This window comes from Tachysurus fulvidraco, chromosome 4 (genome assembly GCF_022655615.1).
Source record: "Tachysurus fulvidraco isolate hzauxx_2018 chromosome 4, HZAU_PFXX_2.0, whole genome shotgun sequence".
NCBI classification, from domain to species: domain Eukaryota; kingdom Metazoa; phylum Chordata; class Actinopteri; order Siluriformes; family Bagridae; genus Tachysurus; species Tachysurus fulvidraco.
The window spans coordinates 17,308,181-17,324,555 of record NC_062521.1 but is presented as its reverse complement, the minus strand read 5'-3'; the positions used below and the strand labels follow the sequence as shown (position 1 = coordinate 17,324,555).

The following is a 16,375-nucleotide window of genomic DNA, read 5'->3' as shown; positions in this document are numbered from 1 at the left end:
TAGTCATTATGTTACCTTGCTTTCAGCTCTCTGCATCTCATTCTCACCCTCTCTTCCTTCCTCGTCCTTCCCTGGTGTGCAGGCGGTGCGTCTCTCCTGCTGGACTCTAATGAGGGATTCCATGTACTACACTGTGTCAGTGGCCACTCTGATTGTGGTGAGTAGAGTCTCTAAGTGGTTTCTCATGCTTCTCTGAAGCTCAGGACTCTTCTCACACAGTAGGAGAAGAGAAGTAAGCAGCTTTCCCTGGGGGTCCATAACCTCAACAACACGCCTCTTATTTAACACTTGGCATGGTAGCTAGAGTCGAGCAATGCACTTACTGTACACATATAAAGGTTTATACACCTAAACACAGTGTTAATCTGAAGTATCTGAATTCTTTTGACTTACTACACACTTGTGTTTTATAAACATATAATCAACATTGCAAATAAGTTTATCTTTACATCTCATACAATTTAAATAAAATTATAAATTAATACTGTGTGTGTGTGTGCGTAAAACAGAATGAAATATATGAGAACATTGAGTCTTACTGCCCCCTGGTTATAAAATTAGGTCAATGCATTTTATTCCTTTGGTCTATCCTGTACAAAATATTTCCTGTACAAAACATTATCTTCTTTCTTTTTCTAGTTTATCTATGACGAGAAGGTTACATGGTAAGTCAATTTCATATCCTCATTAACCTCAGAAGAACTTCAACCTCTTATAAATTATAATGCAACAGATCAACTAAGCTTCACAGTATCATATATTATTTCCCATTATGATTTTCACTTATTTCTTGGAATGATATTTTAATAAACCAGTGCTAAAAATTCATGTTAATACATTTTAATCAAAGGTCGTGTGTGTTGCATTTTAAAGGTGGGAATCACTTATCCTGATTTTGATGTACCTGGTTTACATTTTAATAATGAAGTAAGTTTATTGGTTTCTTATGAACAACGTCTGATTAAGAGACACATTCATATTTTTGCTGAAATCATTGATCACTGCTATGTCACTCAGATGTAACTCATATGTGGTGCACTACTTTGAGCGGAGGAAGAAGAAAGCTACAAACCTGGGAAATGGTACAACGAGCACCACAGACCTTGATGACGGATGTGATGCTACGGCTGTGCTACTCAAGAAAGGTAACAAGAACAGAAAATTTCAAACAATCCACTAATTTATTAGAAAAATTATTTACAATAATGACATTCATTTAAAAACTCCAGTAATGATTAAGTGAAGTTGAAGGTAAATGGATGCATATAATATGGCATTCTTTTCTGTTCAGCGAATTTCCACAGGAAGCCGTCAGTACTGATGGTGGATGAGTTGCTGTCTGCGTATCCACACCAGCTCTCCTTCTCTGAAGCTGGCATGAGGATTATGATCACTAGTCATTTTTCTCCTCGAACTCGTCTCACCATGGCCTCCCGCATGCTTATCATGGAGGTCAGGAAGGCACAAACTGTCACACACACACTTTTTCCTAATTATGACTCATCTAATTTTTTTTTAGAAAATAATAAGTTCACAGTTTAATTGTGTTTACTCTGATAATTTAGGGAATACATTATAAGCTGTGTGTATAAAAACAAATACTGCATATATACACCATTTATATACACCAATAAATATTCATCAGGTATCTTATGTCATTTAATCTCATATATTGTCATTTTAAGAAAAAAGTAGAATTTAAATCCATTAAACAATTTTACATATACTGTGTGAATGTTTTAGCCATTTCTGTAAAGCAAGATTTTCCCACAAAAAATTAAAGCAAAGGTTTACATTTTTTATTAATATGCATTTGCCCTATAAACTACTCGATGTTTAACAAAGTGAGGGACATCCTTTAATATGTATTAACCATTTTCTACAAAGTGATCTGTTCATGACTCAAAATAGAGTGGGTCTCATCTTTGACCCATATATTTGCATTGCATGCAAAAACAAAAAATGAGGAAATGTCAAATATAACTAGACATCAGAAGATAATGAATTAAACAAGTCTAAAAATGAATGGATACTCTAAGTCTGCTCTGACCAGTTATAGCATTATATGTGTAGTGATGCACAGAACAGCAGCAGATCAGCATGCGTATTGTGTGTAATTCCAGCGGCAGCGTCTCATCAACGGTCATTTCAGTAATGGTGATTCTGAGGTGATAGTCAAATTTCCTGTAAGGCGTGGAATGGAGAATGGCATTGTGAGTGTAGAGCGAGGCCTGAATACATGGAGGAACGGGCATCGAGATGAAGAAACACGAGGTGCAGATCCTGGCACTGATACAGAGAATGAGAATGAGGATAATGAGAACAATGAGAATGATGAGGAGGAGGAGGAGGAAGATGAGAATGAAGGACCCTTTGTTCCTTTCCACTGCCCAGGTAGCATCTAATAACCTAATTAATCACAAAAACATACGGAATTGCATCTTCTTTTTATTGATCTTCTCTGTGTGTGTGTGTGTGTGTGTGTGTGTGTGTGTGTGTGTGTGTGTGTGTGTGTGTGTGTGTGTGTGTGTGTGTGTGTGCAGGGGGCATGTGCAATAAGGTGAAATGGATGTTGGCATGGCCTCTGAGTCTGCTGCTTTTCTTCACGGTGCCCAACTGTGCCTCACCTCGCTGGGAGCGCTGGTTCATGGTCACCTTCATCATCTCCACACTCTGGATTGCTGGCTTCTCTTACATCATGGTGTGGATGGTGAGAGCATCTACTTTCTACTTCATATTTGTTTGATATCAGTTTTTTCTGTTTTTCTGCAATTCTGTTATTCCCCCTCTGTCCAGGTGACAGTCATCGGCTTCACTCTGGGCATCCCAGATGTCATCATGGGAATTACATTTTTGGCTGCAGGCACCAGTGTCCCTGACTGCATGGCGAGCCTTATAGTGGCACGGCAAGGTGAGAAACCAAAAATAGTCAACAAATCGTCAAAACTGGTTATTTTCTTAGACCTCTATTTTCTGAAAATATACAGAGCCCTTTAATAATTCACTTTTCTGTGAGAAGTGGTTTGTTTGACACCAAAGGGAGACATTGTTATTACTCTTACAATGCTGATGCAGTTAAAATGCTATTTTTATATGAGCAAATTTTCCAATTATCTAAAAATATGATGGATAAAGAGCAAGAACTTCTTTTCTTACCATTTTAATTGATATCTGAAATAGTAAGATTTGTGATATTAATGAGAAAGCAACATAACAGACGTCAGGCAGAAAATTCAAGAATGCAGTGCAGCTCTACAAACGGAGTGACACTGGCAGACCCAGCTCATCTAGCTCTGAGTCTGAACAGAATGTGACCGATAATTTTGACAGAATTTTGGTTCAAAAATAAATCTTGGATGTCACTGAAGGACAAATGTATTCTGTTCATACTGTTAACTGCTTGTCATGTTAAATTTCTCTTCTTTCTTGCTTATATTGTTTGCCAGGCCTAGGTGACATGGCTGTGTCAAACTCCATTGGCAGTAATGTCTTTGATATACTGGTTGGCCTGGGGCTTCCCTGGGCTCTTAAGACTCTTGCTATTGAGTACGGCTCAACAGTAAGTAACCAACAGATATGTGATACAAAAAAATGTTCTGTTTATATCAAATTCTGGTTAATCCTAGCTCCAAATCTGGTTAGTTTCCAAGCTCTCATTATAGCCAATACAAAGCAGTCACTACGTTTAGCTTTATTTGCAACAGACAAGCTTTATATATGTTTAATACAACTTACATTCATTTCACTTTATACAACTGAGCACGGTAAGGGTTAAGCCTTTGAGGTAAGGACCTTACTCAAAAGCCCAGCACTGGCAGATTGGTGGTCCTGGGATTCATTTACACAACCTTCCAATCAGTAGCAGAACACAACTGAGATACCACTTCCCTTATACATATATAATATATAAAATATAAACTATTACTTCAACAACAATTCAAGGGCTCCTGGTGGTCTATTGGCAGGATCCTACTGTATGCTCTTATCGTTCAATATCCCGGGCAGGGAGCGAAGCCCAGATGAAATGGGAGGGTTGTGTCAAGAAGGGCTCCACTGTGGTGACCTCAAACAGGGAGTAGCCAAAAGACCAACAACAAATTGAATTACAATGTGATGTTTTTGCCCCAAATCAAGAAAGGAGAAAAGAGCAGAGCAGAATGAACCAGGTTTAGAAGAATTAAGTAATTGTATTTATCCAAGAGAAACATTACGTACACCTGTTAGAAGGCTTTAAAAGTTCCTGTCCACTCCAGACTCGGTGCCTGTGTTGAGAATGTTCCGCTGCTCCTCTAGGACAAATACAGAGAGCTTATTTTGGAAGTGATCTACAGCCGGTCTGTTTTGTCAGCCTGTCGGTTTCTGTGAAAGTCCAGTCTGCTGGGATGAGACTTGACATTCTGCTGAATTAACAAACACCTTAACTTTTCCTCTCCACAGGTCTGTTTTTAACATTGATTTCTTTTGAATTTATTTTGCATTAGGTTTCCCAATCAACAGATGCCTTGCATTCACTTCTTATAGCCATATATGCTGTGTAGCCATCTGTTTGCTGTGCAAACAGAAACAAGTGATTCATATTGATTTAAAATCCCAACCACAGCTCAAAATATCCTGAACTATATGTGTGGTGGTCATGGAAAACTCATAATATAAAACCCAAACAGTCAAAAATAGTTTTTTTTTTTTCTGTAACATACCTGAAACCATCAATCTAATTTTATAATTTATGGTTTGTTAAGTTTGTTAACATGGAATTACTTTCATTGTTATATTACTGTATGATATATATATATATATATATATATATATATATATATATATATATATATATATATATATATATATATATATTTACCATATACACTATGGTTAATTCTCTCAATTTACCTAAAGATGTTTAAAACTAACTGCTAGGGTTAGGGTTAGTGTACACATAGTGTGCTTTTCATACAGTATTTAGGTCAGTAATTTCTGAAGAACTATTTCTAGTCAAAATTTCACCATGTTAAGAGTTTTCCCAGGCCAATGCACATAAATCAGACTGTTGTCTTGCACAATATGTTGCTTAGTTTGGACCACTAGAGGGTGGAAGTGTTGCAAAAAGAAAAAAAAAAACGATTCTATTAGATCTGTATTAGTCAGATGTGCATGTTATATTTTGTTTATCTGCATCAAAAAATCAGTAATACTGTAAAATTATTGAAATATTAATTTTTCTATCTAGATTCATCTCAACAGTAAAGGCCTAATTTTCTCAGTTGGACTGCTTTTAGCATCTGTGTTTTTTACGGTAAGCCTTAAACATGGATGAACGTTTATTTCTTATGGCTACTTATAAAGTGCCAGTATTTCTAAATATTTTCATATTTCTGTAATTTTTAATTTTCATGAATATCGTCATTATCGGCATTCAAGTCAGAAGAATAAAGCTCTTAAAAGATTTCATAGTACTGGGATGATTTTGTCTTCCAGGTTCTGGGTGTGCATCTGAATAAGTGGACCCTGGACAAACGTCTGGGCTTTGCGTGTGTCCTGATGTATGCCGTTTTCCTGTGTTTCTCCATCCTTATTGAATTCAATGTCTTCATCTTTGTCAATCTGCCCACTTGTCATTGACAACACTCTTCTCGATCACTTACCCTCTTTTGGTCGGTTCCATGAGGACTTGTCATTCCTTGTTTGAGGAAGATCTGACCTGTCCTTTATGAAAACATTCTTCTTGATCAAGTAAATCCTCCCTTTTTTCCACATGTGATGGAGCATTTGGTCAGTAGCTTTGGCCAGTGAAAAGAGGAAAAGAGAGGAGCACATGTGCATGGTGGAGCTGATCAAAGACTCAGACTTCTTAGACAGGACCGGGAGATGGACAAAGATGACTACTGCCTGGTTTGATGTGAAAACAAAGGTTTGAACATTTTATATGAATATTAAGAACTGAATTGTTATATTGAAATATTAAGAATTTTTGTTTGTGTGTATAATGACGTTTGTTTTATTAGCTGCTAAACTGGCTAAGAAAAGGTCAAACTGAAGACCGTGGCCATGACGTACTTAGTACTTATGGGTACACAAAAGTTTATGATATTGAAAGATTTCTTAAGAGATTACTATAATAGTAGCTAAAAGGTACTGGTGACCTGTTACACACTCTTATGGACAATACAGATGTGGTTGATCAGGTGACTGGAGATTATAATGGGCATTAAACCCAGATTAATTCATACTTCCCTCACCAGCTCTGTCTGGCTGCCAGGGATTATATTCCTCAACATTGAGGATTCATTTTTAAACATGTTAAATAAGAGTATGTTTACTTATTGTCTAGATGACCAGAGTAGGAAAGGTTGAAAGATTGTTGTACATATAAAGATATTTATAGTTAACTAGGGCTGGACATATTTTCCCTTGAAGGTCATGAGAAAGTGTCATGTAGGTATCATTGGTATTTGGTACAAGGAAATAAAATTTGATCAGGGTTCTAGTAAACTATTTATGGTCAAATTGAAAATGAAAATATGTTGATGCTTATATAAGATGTTTACTAATTATTTGTTTTGTTAGTTGCTCTGTATATATGGAAGCAGAGATTTGTCTATTTAATAATTTATTGAAAAACTATTTATGCACAGTAATTTCTTATTGTAGTCCTAAAGGAAACCACAGCTGTCCCAAAGAAATGACCAGTTTCAGCCACGCTTTGTCACTTTAACGTTGAAAGCTTTGTGTGCCACTTTTTTTTTTTTTAATGAAATTGTTTCAGCGTACCTACGTGGCATGATTACTGCAAGGAGTCAACAGACAGTATGTGTGTTTCACTTAGTGTTTTTGGCCAGTCACAAGATGTCCACCCAGAGGGCCCTGCCATGCAAACCCTTGTAGCTGATTAACAGGAACGCATCCTGGTAAAATGAAGCTATTATCTTAATGAGCAGGATTTCATCAAAAAATATGATTTTATGCAGAAAAAAACACTCTAACTCTCTGGTCTTGTAGATACTGGTAAAGTAGTTTGGGCTTTGAGGATGAATCCAAACATCATCTAGAAATAACTGAAAGCTTGCGTGTTTGGACTGCTTTCACACAACCTATTTGGATCGTCTAGTTTGGAGATATCACTTGAAAAAATATCCTCACCATGGATCTGCCTGAGAACTGTGAACAGTGGTACAGCAACCTGTAAACCTATACGCTGTATCTTATCAGAGGGCTTTATCCACTTTAGATAGGTGCCCAAATTCCAGCTACAGTAACACAACCCAAGTCACTCTGTCACAATATATGTTATATGAAAATACATATATTTATGCACTGAGCAATTTACATGGTCTTACTGTTCCTAGCTGAACAGCAGAATTTAGCTTATATAACTGTATTGTAAAATGCTGTAAAATCAGCAAAGTATTTTTATCACAAAGAAGCTGTTTGTACTTTATAATGCAAAATGTTTCAAAAGGTTATCTGCTTTCAAATTTAGGATGTGCATCAACTTATTTGATATGTACATAGTCTAGCTCATAAAATTAATTTTCAATTGTACGCTGTTCATTTCTTAAAGTGTTTCTTTCTATCTACAGTTTCTACCATGTCTTTTTCCTTTTGCTACTTGGATAGAAAATACAGAAAATATCGTTCTTAGATTTGCCATATTGATAGATGTGTTGGTGTATTACATTGTATGAGTGTGATTCCTAAAATCCCAAAATTGAAATGTCAGTATTAGCAATAGTTCTGATCAATGTGTCATTTGTACTTAATGAAATCCTTGGCTTATTCCAGATAGAATGTATAGTATGGGACCTTTTAGGGTTCTTTGTTGTTTTGTGTGTGTGTGTGTGTTTTTTTTTTTGTTTGTTTGTTTTTTTTGGAGTATAAGGGTTGTTCAGTGTTAGCTAGTTCATTTGAGGTTTTGTTGAAGAGGTTTACTTGAGACTTGAAGGCAAACAGGGTTTAAATTTAGAGATCCAGTTAATTTATAATGCAATAATAATCATTCATGTATAAATACAGTGTTTTCTCATACTTGTCCTGAAAATATTACACTTTACCAACTTTATAGTTTAGCTACATAGTTCAGTAAAGATTTAGGTGGCATTTGTACTGTTTTTTTTTTAAATCTACACAGCACAAGTAGTGAAATAAACAGTCAGCTATCACTGAATTTGTCATGATACAAACCTTAAAATGCCAGTTACACACTTTAATCGATGTTCTCTACGAGTTATTATTCTGTCAGAGACAGGCTACTTCACTGATACAGTACAGTTCTCATGAGCTGTGGTAAAAGGCCAGTTCCAGTTAATCATTTTAGTAATGTACCTTGCTGCTGTTCCTTTATATACACAACAAACGATCACACTGATTAAAGCAAGGACAAGCACAACTCATTACACTATACTTAAGAATAACATTTTCTCTGCATATATACTAAACTGAGGCTCATCTACTGGAGTTTTTTGTAAGATGAGAGCATTTCCAAACACACAAATGTGATTCTTACCTGGTGGAGCATTGCTAATGTACATATATAGATATATGAAAATATATTTATATTTTCTGTTCTTACCTGTATATCTGTTAACTATATTTTCATAGATATGTGTAATGTTTGGGTCCTCATTTGTGTTTTGAGTAAAATGCCCTTTGGTTTGCTAGTTCGCATGAAGATATTTTAACATAAGAAATGACTTCTCTTTATTATTATCTAACAGTGAGCACTGAAGAAAAGCAGCTGTGGAATTAGACCTCTTAGATCACTGCATGTTTTTCATGGGAATACTGCTGGACCTTTTGATTCTTTAATGATGACACCAGTCAAAGTCCAAATCAATGGTATACTATACATTTGAGACAAGATGAGAAAGAATTGTTTGCTTTATGTTCTAAAGTATTTTGTTCAGGTGATTGAAGTGTATATCAGAGTACATTTTTGCTACTCCAACTTAAATAAAATGATCTTTGCTAAGTGACAAAATTCTTTGCCAAAATTCTTGTTTTTCTGATTCTGATACTTTATGTTATTAAAGCCTAAGTGTAATGAAACAACTGTGATTTTATTTCTGTATTTTCTGCAGAACGAATGCTATATTTGTCCTCAGACAGAGTGCTTTTTTTAAGCTCAGTTAGTTACTTTGACTCTTCTGTTCAAGAAAGGATAAAAATACAATACAGCGTAACATGTTTTGTTCCAGACCCAACTAGAATGAGCTATATTTTATTAGGTTTATTTTAGTGTTAAAACTATTTAAGTTTGTTACTATGGTATAATATCCAAAAATAAATTCTTAACTCTTCTGAAATCACATAAAACTGGACAAAATTTATCAACTACATGTCTTTTGGTTGAATATCCTGTTTCAATAAAAAAAAAATTCTTTGCTTAACTTATATACACTTATACTCAAACACACACATACACACACATTTCACTTGATATCTTTAGAAGACAGCAGCAGCTTTGCAAAAGTAAATATAGTACAGATGTAACTCAATATTAAATATTTTTTATAGTGGCTAATTGTTGGTATTAATAGTTAGAGTGTACATGAAGAAAAATATCATTTTAATTCGCTGTTATATCCAAATCTATGGACTGTCAATAAATGGTCTGAACAAAGGGGGGAAACAATGAATGTGTAGTTCATCAGGGGAACACATGAAGGACTCCCGCAATGCAGGATCTTTAAGGGATGGATAGACTACAGTGTGTAACAGGGTAGCTGCTGTGGACAGATTTTGCCCTAACATTGTTTTGTGGTCTCTATTCTGTATGGATGTGTCCTTGTGCGCCCTCGCGCTTTATGGGATTTGTAGTTCAGATGCGTTGTGGAAACGTTGCAGTGACGTTGCGGTAACGTGACATAACGTTAGCGAGCTGGAGGCAGTTTGACAACCACTTCCGCCTGTTTTCCTCTTAAGTCTTTGTCTAATGTGTTTAGCAAAAAGAAGAGTTTTGCTGTTATAAAGTCGCGATTTGTGCGCCGGTTACCTCGCGTAAATAAAGCAATGGCAGGCAGTAACGGTAACAGCTCGAACTGGGCGATGGAGCGGCGTGTGGAGGGGCTGGTGAACAAACACATGGCAGACATGGCACTGGACACACTTCAGCACAGACTCTCCACTGTGTCTCAGGAAATGAATCATCTATCTGCTGAAATATCCAGACGTGAAGATTCGAAGCGTATGGAGGGTTTACCACGGCGGAATGACCCACACTTCATCGTAGGCTCCCTTCCGGAGTCTTATACCGACGAGCTAGTGGACGAAAAAAAAAAGTTGATGCCAAACACAGCAACATCCTCATCTTCATCCTCATCGTCAGCAGGTAGGCGGCGCGGTCTGAGGTTTATTCTGACACCTTTAAACTTAAAAAGAACTATTTCTAGAATAGGGAGAAAATCAGGCCCATTGCTTTTACTACTATCACTAGTCCAGTCAGTTAACGGCATTTAAATAGAATTAATAGTGACACAATTGATGTAACAACTGTAGTTTCAGCACAATTCATTTTTTTTTAATGACAGGGTCGTGTGATTATCTTTTAATAACAGCATGTCCCAATGTGTTGTTTTTTTTCTTACTACAGTGATTGACTTGGATTTATTCATAAACAAAACATTATCATTTTTTATTTTTGTACTTTTTACTATTTTTGTCTTTTTTACTGTTTATTGTGAGATTATTATCATATAGGAAACTCAGCTTGTCACTTTACTGAGAAACATTCAAGACTCCTCTCCTTAAGAAAACAGTTATATATATAACACAGTTATATTTTCCCTTTTTAAAAAAAAATAACATCAAATTAATTTTGTTCATTATTATATGGTGCATCGGTCATACAACATATACAACTGTGTCGTTATATGTAATTAATCAACACCTTCTAAGCAATCAGATTCCAAAACACAGCAGTATTGTATTTATTGCTATAATAAATTATTACTGTTATTGTATATATTATATATGTTTAAAAATGGGGCTGTGTGAGACATGGTGTTCAGTCATTAAATATAAATCATACAATTTTCTTAACAATGTAATGAGGGCAGTAAAAAAGATGAATGATTTAAAATGTGTTTTTGCTCACCACTTATAATTGATGATAATGATAATCGCATAGGATTACCTGTTTCTACACAATTAATGGAGTTTAATGGAGAAAATGTTAGTGGTGTAAAGAAAGTTTGGTATGTTACCCAAGTTGGCATTTAGTGGGTCATAGGGAGAAATTGCCCTTCATCAGCACACAGTTACAGTGTTAGCAAACAAAGATTTAACAGGAGGCTAAAAACCATGTTAGAGCTGCATAAGTTCAATGGGTTAAGCACTGATACTAATTGTGTCCTCTCGACATTTTAAAAAAACAGAAACTGCGTCACACAGAAAAATCATATCGCTCCTGCTGGAGATTAAAGAAGAACAACAGAGGCAGTGGGCCGTGCTGAAAGACCTGCAAGCCATGATTCAAGGACACATGTGTGAAGAGGATGTTGAGACTTTGGATATAGAGCTACCACTACAGACAATGGAACAGCTTGATGAAACAGAGAGATATCTGGAGAATGATGGAGCACAGAAGAGAATGGTAAAACCCAATAAAAATATTATCAGAAACTTTGGTCATAAAAGTGGCATTTATGTCATTTTTATTTTCAATACAAACCCATTGTATTTGTATAATTAATAATGTTTTGTTTTACTTTTTTATATTATGAATCGTACAAATTGACCAACCTTTCGTATATTTCCTGTCACAAAACACTTTTGTAACTGTTATTTAGTGCGTAATTTATGAATCATCTTTAACTACAGGTGTCTCACCTCTCTCGGATGGGTGGCGCAACAGTGGATGATGCAGTTAGACGCCTGATGCAGGCAGTTTTATCTTTCAGTGTCGGTTCGGAGCTGAACTGGGTTGGGCGAGGACAGAAAAGGAGTTTCAGAAATACCAGACTGCAAGGTGTTTTGTTTCGTAAGTGTTTCATCAGTAAATATTGTTCATACATGAGAAGATGGTATCACAGCATAAAAATGCATGAATTTGAAGCTCTAGGTAAACAATGGACATATAGGGTTTATGATATATGATTGTTGATGTTTTTGGATTAGAGACGGTCATACATTAGAGTTAGATTTAATAAGTTTCCTGATAATTAGGTTCATCATATCAAAAAAGGTTTTTTCTTTTACAGGTGCGTTAAAGAAGACCCCTGTAGGAAAGGAGGCCACACACCATCAGTTTGCAGATGTAGTAAAGAAGTGGCTGCGATTTGCTCCATTCAGACAAGGAGGCAGTGGTCGGAGACAGCATTACAAACCTCCTGTAGAATTCATATGCCATCATACTGATACAGAAGGGTGACAACAGTGTCAAACTGTTTGTAATCCCATTTTAATAGTTCCAATTAAAAAAATAACACATTTTCATGTTTTTCTGTGATTTAGGGTTTATTTTTGGGTTTTTGTTTGTTTGTTGACTCCTTGATGTTGTTTTTTTAGACTTCTAAGGTAAGATACAACATAAAAAATGAGTACAGAAGTAAAAAAAAAAAAAAATGGTACCAAAGCAGCACTTTTGGTTTAAATGAATAATTTAGTGTTACATATGACTGTTCAAGTATCATTATTTATGTATTAGTTTGAAGACTAGTTTTTTTTTTAGTATTTTGTTTTTGTGGGGGTTTTTTGTCTGTGGTCCTATAGTTAACACAATGTAATGTAATTTTTTTTTTTTTTTTAGAGTTGTTCATGAGATTGAGACTTTTAAGTGATGATCCTGTCCGGATGTCTACAGATTAAGTGCCTTTCTGATAATAGACAGTTGTGTCTTTCCAGTGCATCATTCCACATGATATTCAGATGAGCACAGAAGAGAAAAATCATTCCAGACATCATAAAACATTTACTTTTATTTTTTTTTCTCCAATTTAAACATCAGAACAAGCAGAGATTGACGTCTATCAGATTTTCTGTTTTCTTGGTCTAATACGTGTACAGGATTTGAATTGGGGAAGATTTGAAGCAGTGGTTGATCTCTTGATTGAATGTTTCTAGCTGTCTCTGAACTGGATATTATGAAGTTTTTTAGTGTGAATGATAATCTGATCACAAAATTGAGAGCACTTCACTGTACAAGAATATTATAAATTTATTCTTATCTGAGGATTTCTTATATACTTTTCTTTTACTATATTTTAAAGCAAGCAGTTGATTTTTGCACAATTTGGTGATGCATTTTACTTGATTAAAATAATCAACAAAGACTTTCAGTCTGTCATATGACAATGTATTAAAGTAGACTAGCCTGTTACACAACCTCCTTTTTTTTAAAGTTGAATTATACTTACTTTTTTTTTTTAGATAGCTGCACTTGACTGATTCCCAGAGGGAATTTTTTGAAAAAAATATGCCTTGTACATTTATTTGCTTAAAGTGGGGCACCCAAAAATTCCTGGATTTCCAATGTACTCTCAGTGTAGGTGCAGGCTTTGCCCCTGTGTAATATATGTTAATGTCTGGTGAGCCAGTCCTCCAAGTAGTGTTATACCTTATGTATGCGTATAGTATTTTGTCTTTTTTTTCCAGAGCTCTGCATGTGAATTTGCTGGTTTCCTTTCTTTAACCACTATGGCAGATGGTTAAAGAATTTTTTTTAAATTAAAATTTTGCTTTTCATGCATTGAACCACATTGTTTCTGGTTAAATGCTCTTTGGCTGACACTGCAGTGTGTGCAGCTGCAATGTCGAGGTGCAAAATCCAGATTCTGGGCATACCACATCTCTATTATAATGTTTAAAATACGATCACAGGCAAAAAAAATGAATTTTACAAACTTCTTTTCCAATTGATTTTGAAGAAGCAAATTTAAAAATATCACATGCATCTGCAAGGTATAAAATGACTCAGGAGACTGACTCAACAGACTGTAAGCATATACTACACTACATAGCAAAACTATTAGTGTTCATGCCACATTAAAATTCAGGGATGTTTTGCCCTTGTATAGCACACTTTATATCCATGGGCCTACCATAAAGCACCTACTAAAGCCCTACTAAGCATTATGCCTAAATAAGAAGGTAAGTACATATCCCATTATCACCTAAAAATATACATAAAACTATTTTTAAATTGATACTAGTGGGTATTGTCACCTCATAGCTTCAGTTTCCCCATCTTTTTTTGCCTTCTTCCAGTGTTCATTTGGGCATCCTTCGGTTTCTCCATTTTCCTCCCATCGACCAAAAATGTATGTAGGTAGAGTGACTTGCCCCTAGGTGTGAATGTGTGTGCATGGTGTCCTGTGATGGACAGCTATCCCTTCCAGGATGTATTCCTATCTTTTCTTCAGTGTTCCAGGAAAAGGGTCTGAATTCACCACATTCCTGACCAAAATATGCAGTTAGTGAAAATATTTAATAGGAATATTCCTATTCATGGTGTATATACTGTGCACACATACTGTCCAAATATATCCCACATTTGTTGGGATTCTTATATGTGTGTAAAAGTGTAGTCTTGTGCTGTGTGCCCACCCCTGTGTCCATGAATGCTGAAGACTGTCTCAGCCATAGGAGAATCTTTGTTTTTTTATTAATTTGCAAACTTTGGAAAAAAAAAAAAAAAAGCACTACAGGTTGTACCAATGTTAAGTATTTACTGATGAGAGAAATAATAAAAAGAAATTAACAATAGTGCAAGTGTCCTTCTGTGGAAGTAAACTAGGTATATGTATATATAATGTACCTAATATATGCTAGCTGTAGGTTAAATATGACCTGCAACAGATGTCAAGTTGGTCAGTTTGAAGAATTACGACTGTTTTGTATAGGCATAATGCAAGATTCACTATTCCTGAATCCCAGATGGTTCCATATTGGACATATATGAGATATAAGATGTCATGATTTACTTGTCATGATCCAAAAATTACAGTGCATTGCTAATATGTGATACATCTATAAGCTGCTACTGTATACCATGGGTTATTATGTATTTTTTAGTTATTTAAACCGCCTTTGTGTGCCGAGTTTGCATGTTCTCCGGAAAGTTTTCCACTATGCACTCTGGTTTCCTCCCCAGTACAAAGACATGGTTTGTTGGCTGAATGGTTTATCTGTGAGTGTGTGTGTGTGTGATTGTGCCCTGTGATGGGGTTGGCATCTACTCTTGGGTGTCCCCCACCTTGTGCCCCAAGTTTCCTGGAAAAGGCTTCAGATTTCCCACAATGCTGTGTAGCATAAGTGCTACAGCAAATGTGTGGTGGGAGTTCATGAGTATAAACAGCTATTGAAAAATTAATTGCGTCATTGGAATCAAACGGAAGTTATTCCAAAACCTTTTTCTCATATAACTGAATCTCATGCTGTTATAAAATATCTTATTAATTATATTAATTTGATATGATATTAGTACATACATCACATTTGTAGTCTTAAATATCTTTGAATAAACATAACTTTTCCTAGTGTTAAATACTGTTACGATTCTTTTCATAGTGTCAATATTTAGCTTTGGTTTATTTGATTATTTGGATTATTAAATGATTTATACTACTATCTAATAGCACTGCCACCACCATTTGCTTTGGGTGTCATGAAGAACATAGGGAATATATTCACCAAATGAGTTATGTCTGAAAATCAAATGGCTTTCTATGTGACACATGGTGGACTACAGTGGGTTCCGAAACTATCATTTCATGCCATATGTCTCATAGTGAGTAAAGGGGTGAACAAATAGGAATTAGATTACTTTCTCACATAAGACACTGGTTCTCAAAGTAAGTGGAAATCATCGGCAGGGAATATGTGATTAGTTTTTGTTTTGTTTTTTTTGTTTTTTTTGTTTGTTTCAGTGGTAGCAATCACACCGTACCATTATCAGAATTTATATCTTTAAATGGCTTTAAGTTATAGTCATTTAACTTAAAAGGGATTCATTAGTGATCATGAATTAAATCAATTCGTAGGGCTGCTGAGATTGTATGTGGAGGTTTACAGCATTTAGCAGACACACTTATTCAGAGTGACTTACAATTTATGCAACTGAGTGTTAAGAGCCTTGTTCAGGGGCCCTGCAGTGGCAGCTTGGTGGAAATGGGATTCGAACTCATGACCTTCTGGTCAGTAGCTCAACATCTTAACCACTAGGCTAGCACATCCAAGCTCCTGTAAATGAAAGGGGTTGGGTGCAAAAAGATTAAAAATCTTTTTTTTCTTTCTACTGGTGAAGTGTTTGCTTTAGCTTTCAGTGAGTGGTTCAGTAGGTTGTGTATTAGAACTACAGTATGCTTTTTAAATGAATTTGTTTGTTAGTCAAACAAAAGACCGCATTCCTTTCCAAGACATTCCAGCCAGAAACCACGTGACCATG

General features: G+C 35.6%; 2 protein-coding genes across 3 annotated transcripts in view; both read left to right on the top strand.

Annotated features, from left to right (window-relative positions):
• Window positions 1–9,041, top strand: part of slc24a3 (solute carrier family 24 member 3) — a 64,348-nt gene extending 55,307 nt beyond the window's left edge. Inside the window, exons 7-18 of one of the 2 annotated variants that reach the window (XR_007140461.1) lie at window positions 83–157; window positions 640–665; window positions 874–927; window positions 1,018–1,145; window positions 1,292–1,452; window positions 2,124–2,394; window positions 2,544–2,710; window positions 2,797–2,911; window positions 3,447–3,559; window positions 5,225–5,290; window positions 5,473–5,905; window positions 8,709–9,041. Coding sequence is in view for 1 of the 2 variants with exons in the window: in XM_027136360.2 (XP_026992161.1) it covers window positions 83–157; window positions 640–665; window positions 874–927; window positions 1,018–1,145; window positions 1,292–1,452; window positions 2,124–2,394; window positions 2,544–2,710; window positions 2,797–2,911; window positions 3,447–3,559; window positions 5,225–5,290; window positions 5,473–5,616 (1,320 nt within the window). In the remaining variant the exon portion in view is untranslated. Of the gene's footprint in view, window positions 1–82; window positions 158–639; window positions 666–873; window positions 928–1,017; window positions 1,146–1,291; window positions 1,453–2,123; window positions 2,395–2,543; window positions 2,711–2,796; window positions 2,912–3,446; window positions 3,560–5,224; window positions 5,291–5,472; window positions 7,726–8,708 lie in introns of those variants that run through there. The other variant, XM_027136360.2, reaches the window with a different exon arrangement.
• Window positions 9,042–9,804: 763 nt separating this feature from the next.
• Window positions 9,805–13,263, top strand: si:dkey-187a12.4. The gene is made up of 4 exons (XM_027136219.2): window positions 9,805–10,321; window positions 11,367–11,584; window positions 11,812–11,971; window positions 12,192–13,263. The coding sequence occupies exons 1-4, from the start codon at window positions 10,003–10,005 to the stop codon at window positions 12,359–12,361; spliced, it is 867 nt and encodes a 288-aa protein (XP_026992020.1). The 5' UTR covers window positions 9,805–10,002; the 3' UTR covers window positions 12,362–13,263.
• Window positions 13,264–16,375: the final 3,112 nt, after the last annotated feature.

Bases quoted from the DNA above. Each gene is read 5' to 3' on its own strand.
- si:dkey-187a12.4 (XM_027136219.2), top strand. From the start codon at position 10,003: ATGGCAGGCAGTAACGGTAACAGCTCGAACTGGGCGATGGAGCGGCGT. The intron at 10,322-11,366 runs GTAGGCGGCGCG...TTAAAAAAACAG, and splicing joins TTCATCCTCATCGTCAGCAG to AAACTGCGTCACACAGAAAA. The intron at 11,972-12,191 runs GTAAGTGTTTCA...TTTCTTTTACAG, and splicing joins ACTGCAAGGTGTTTTGTTTC to GTGCGTTAAAGAAGACCCCT.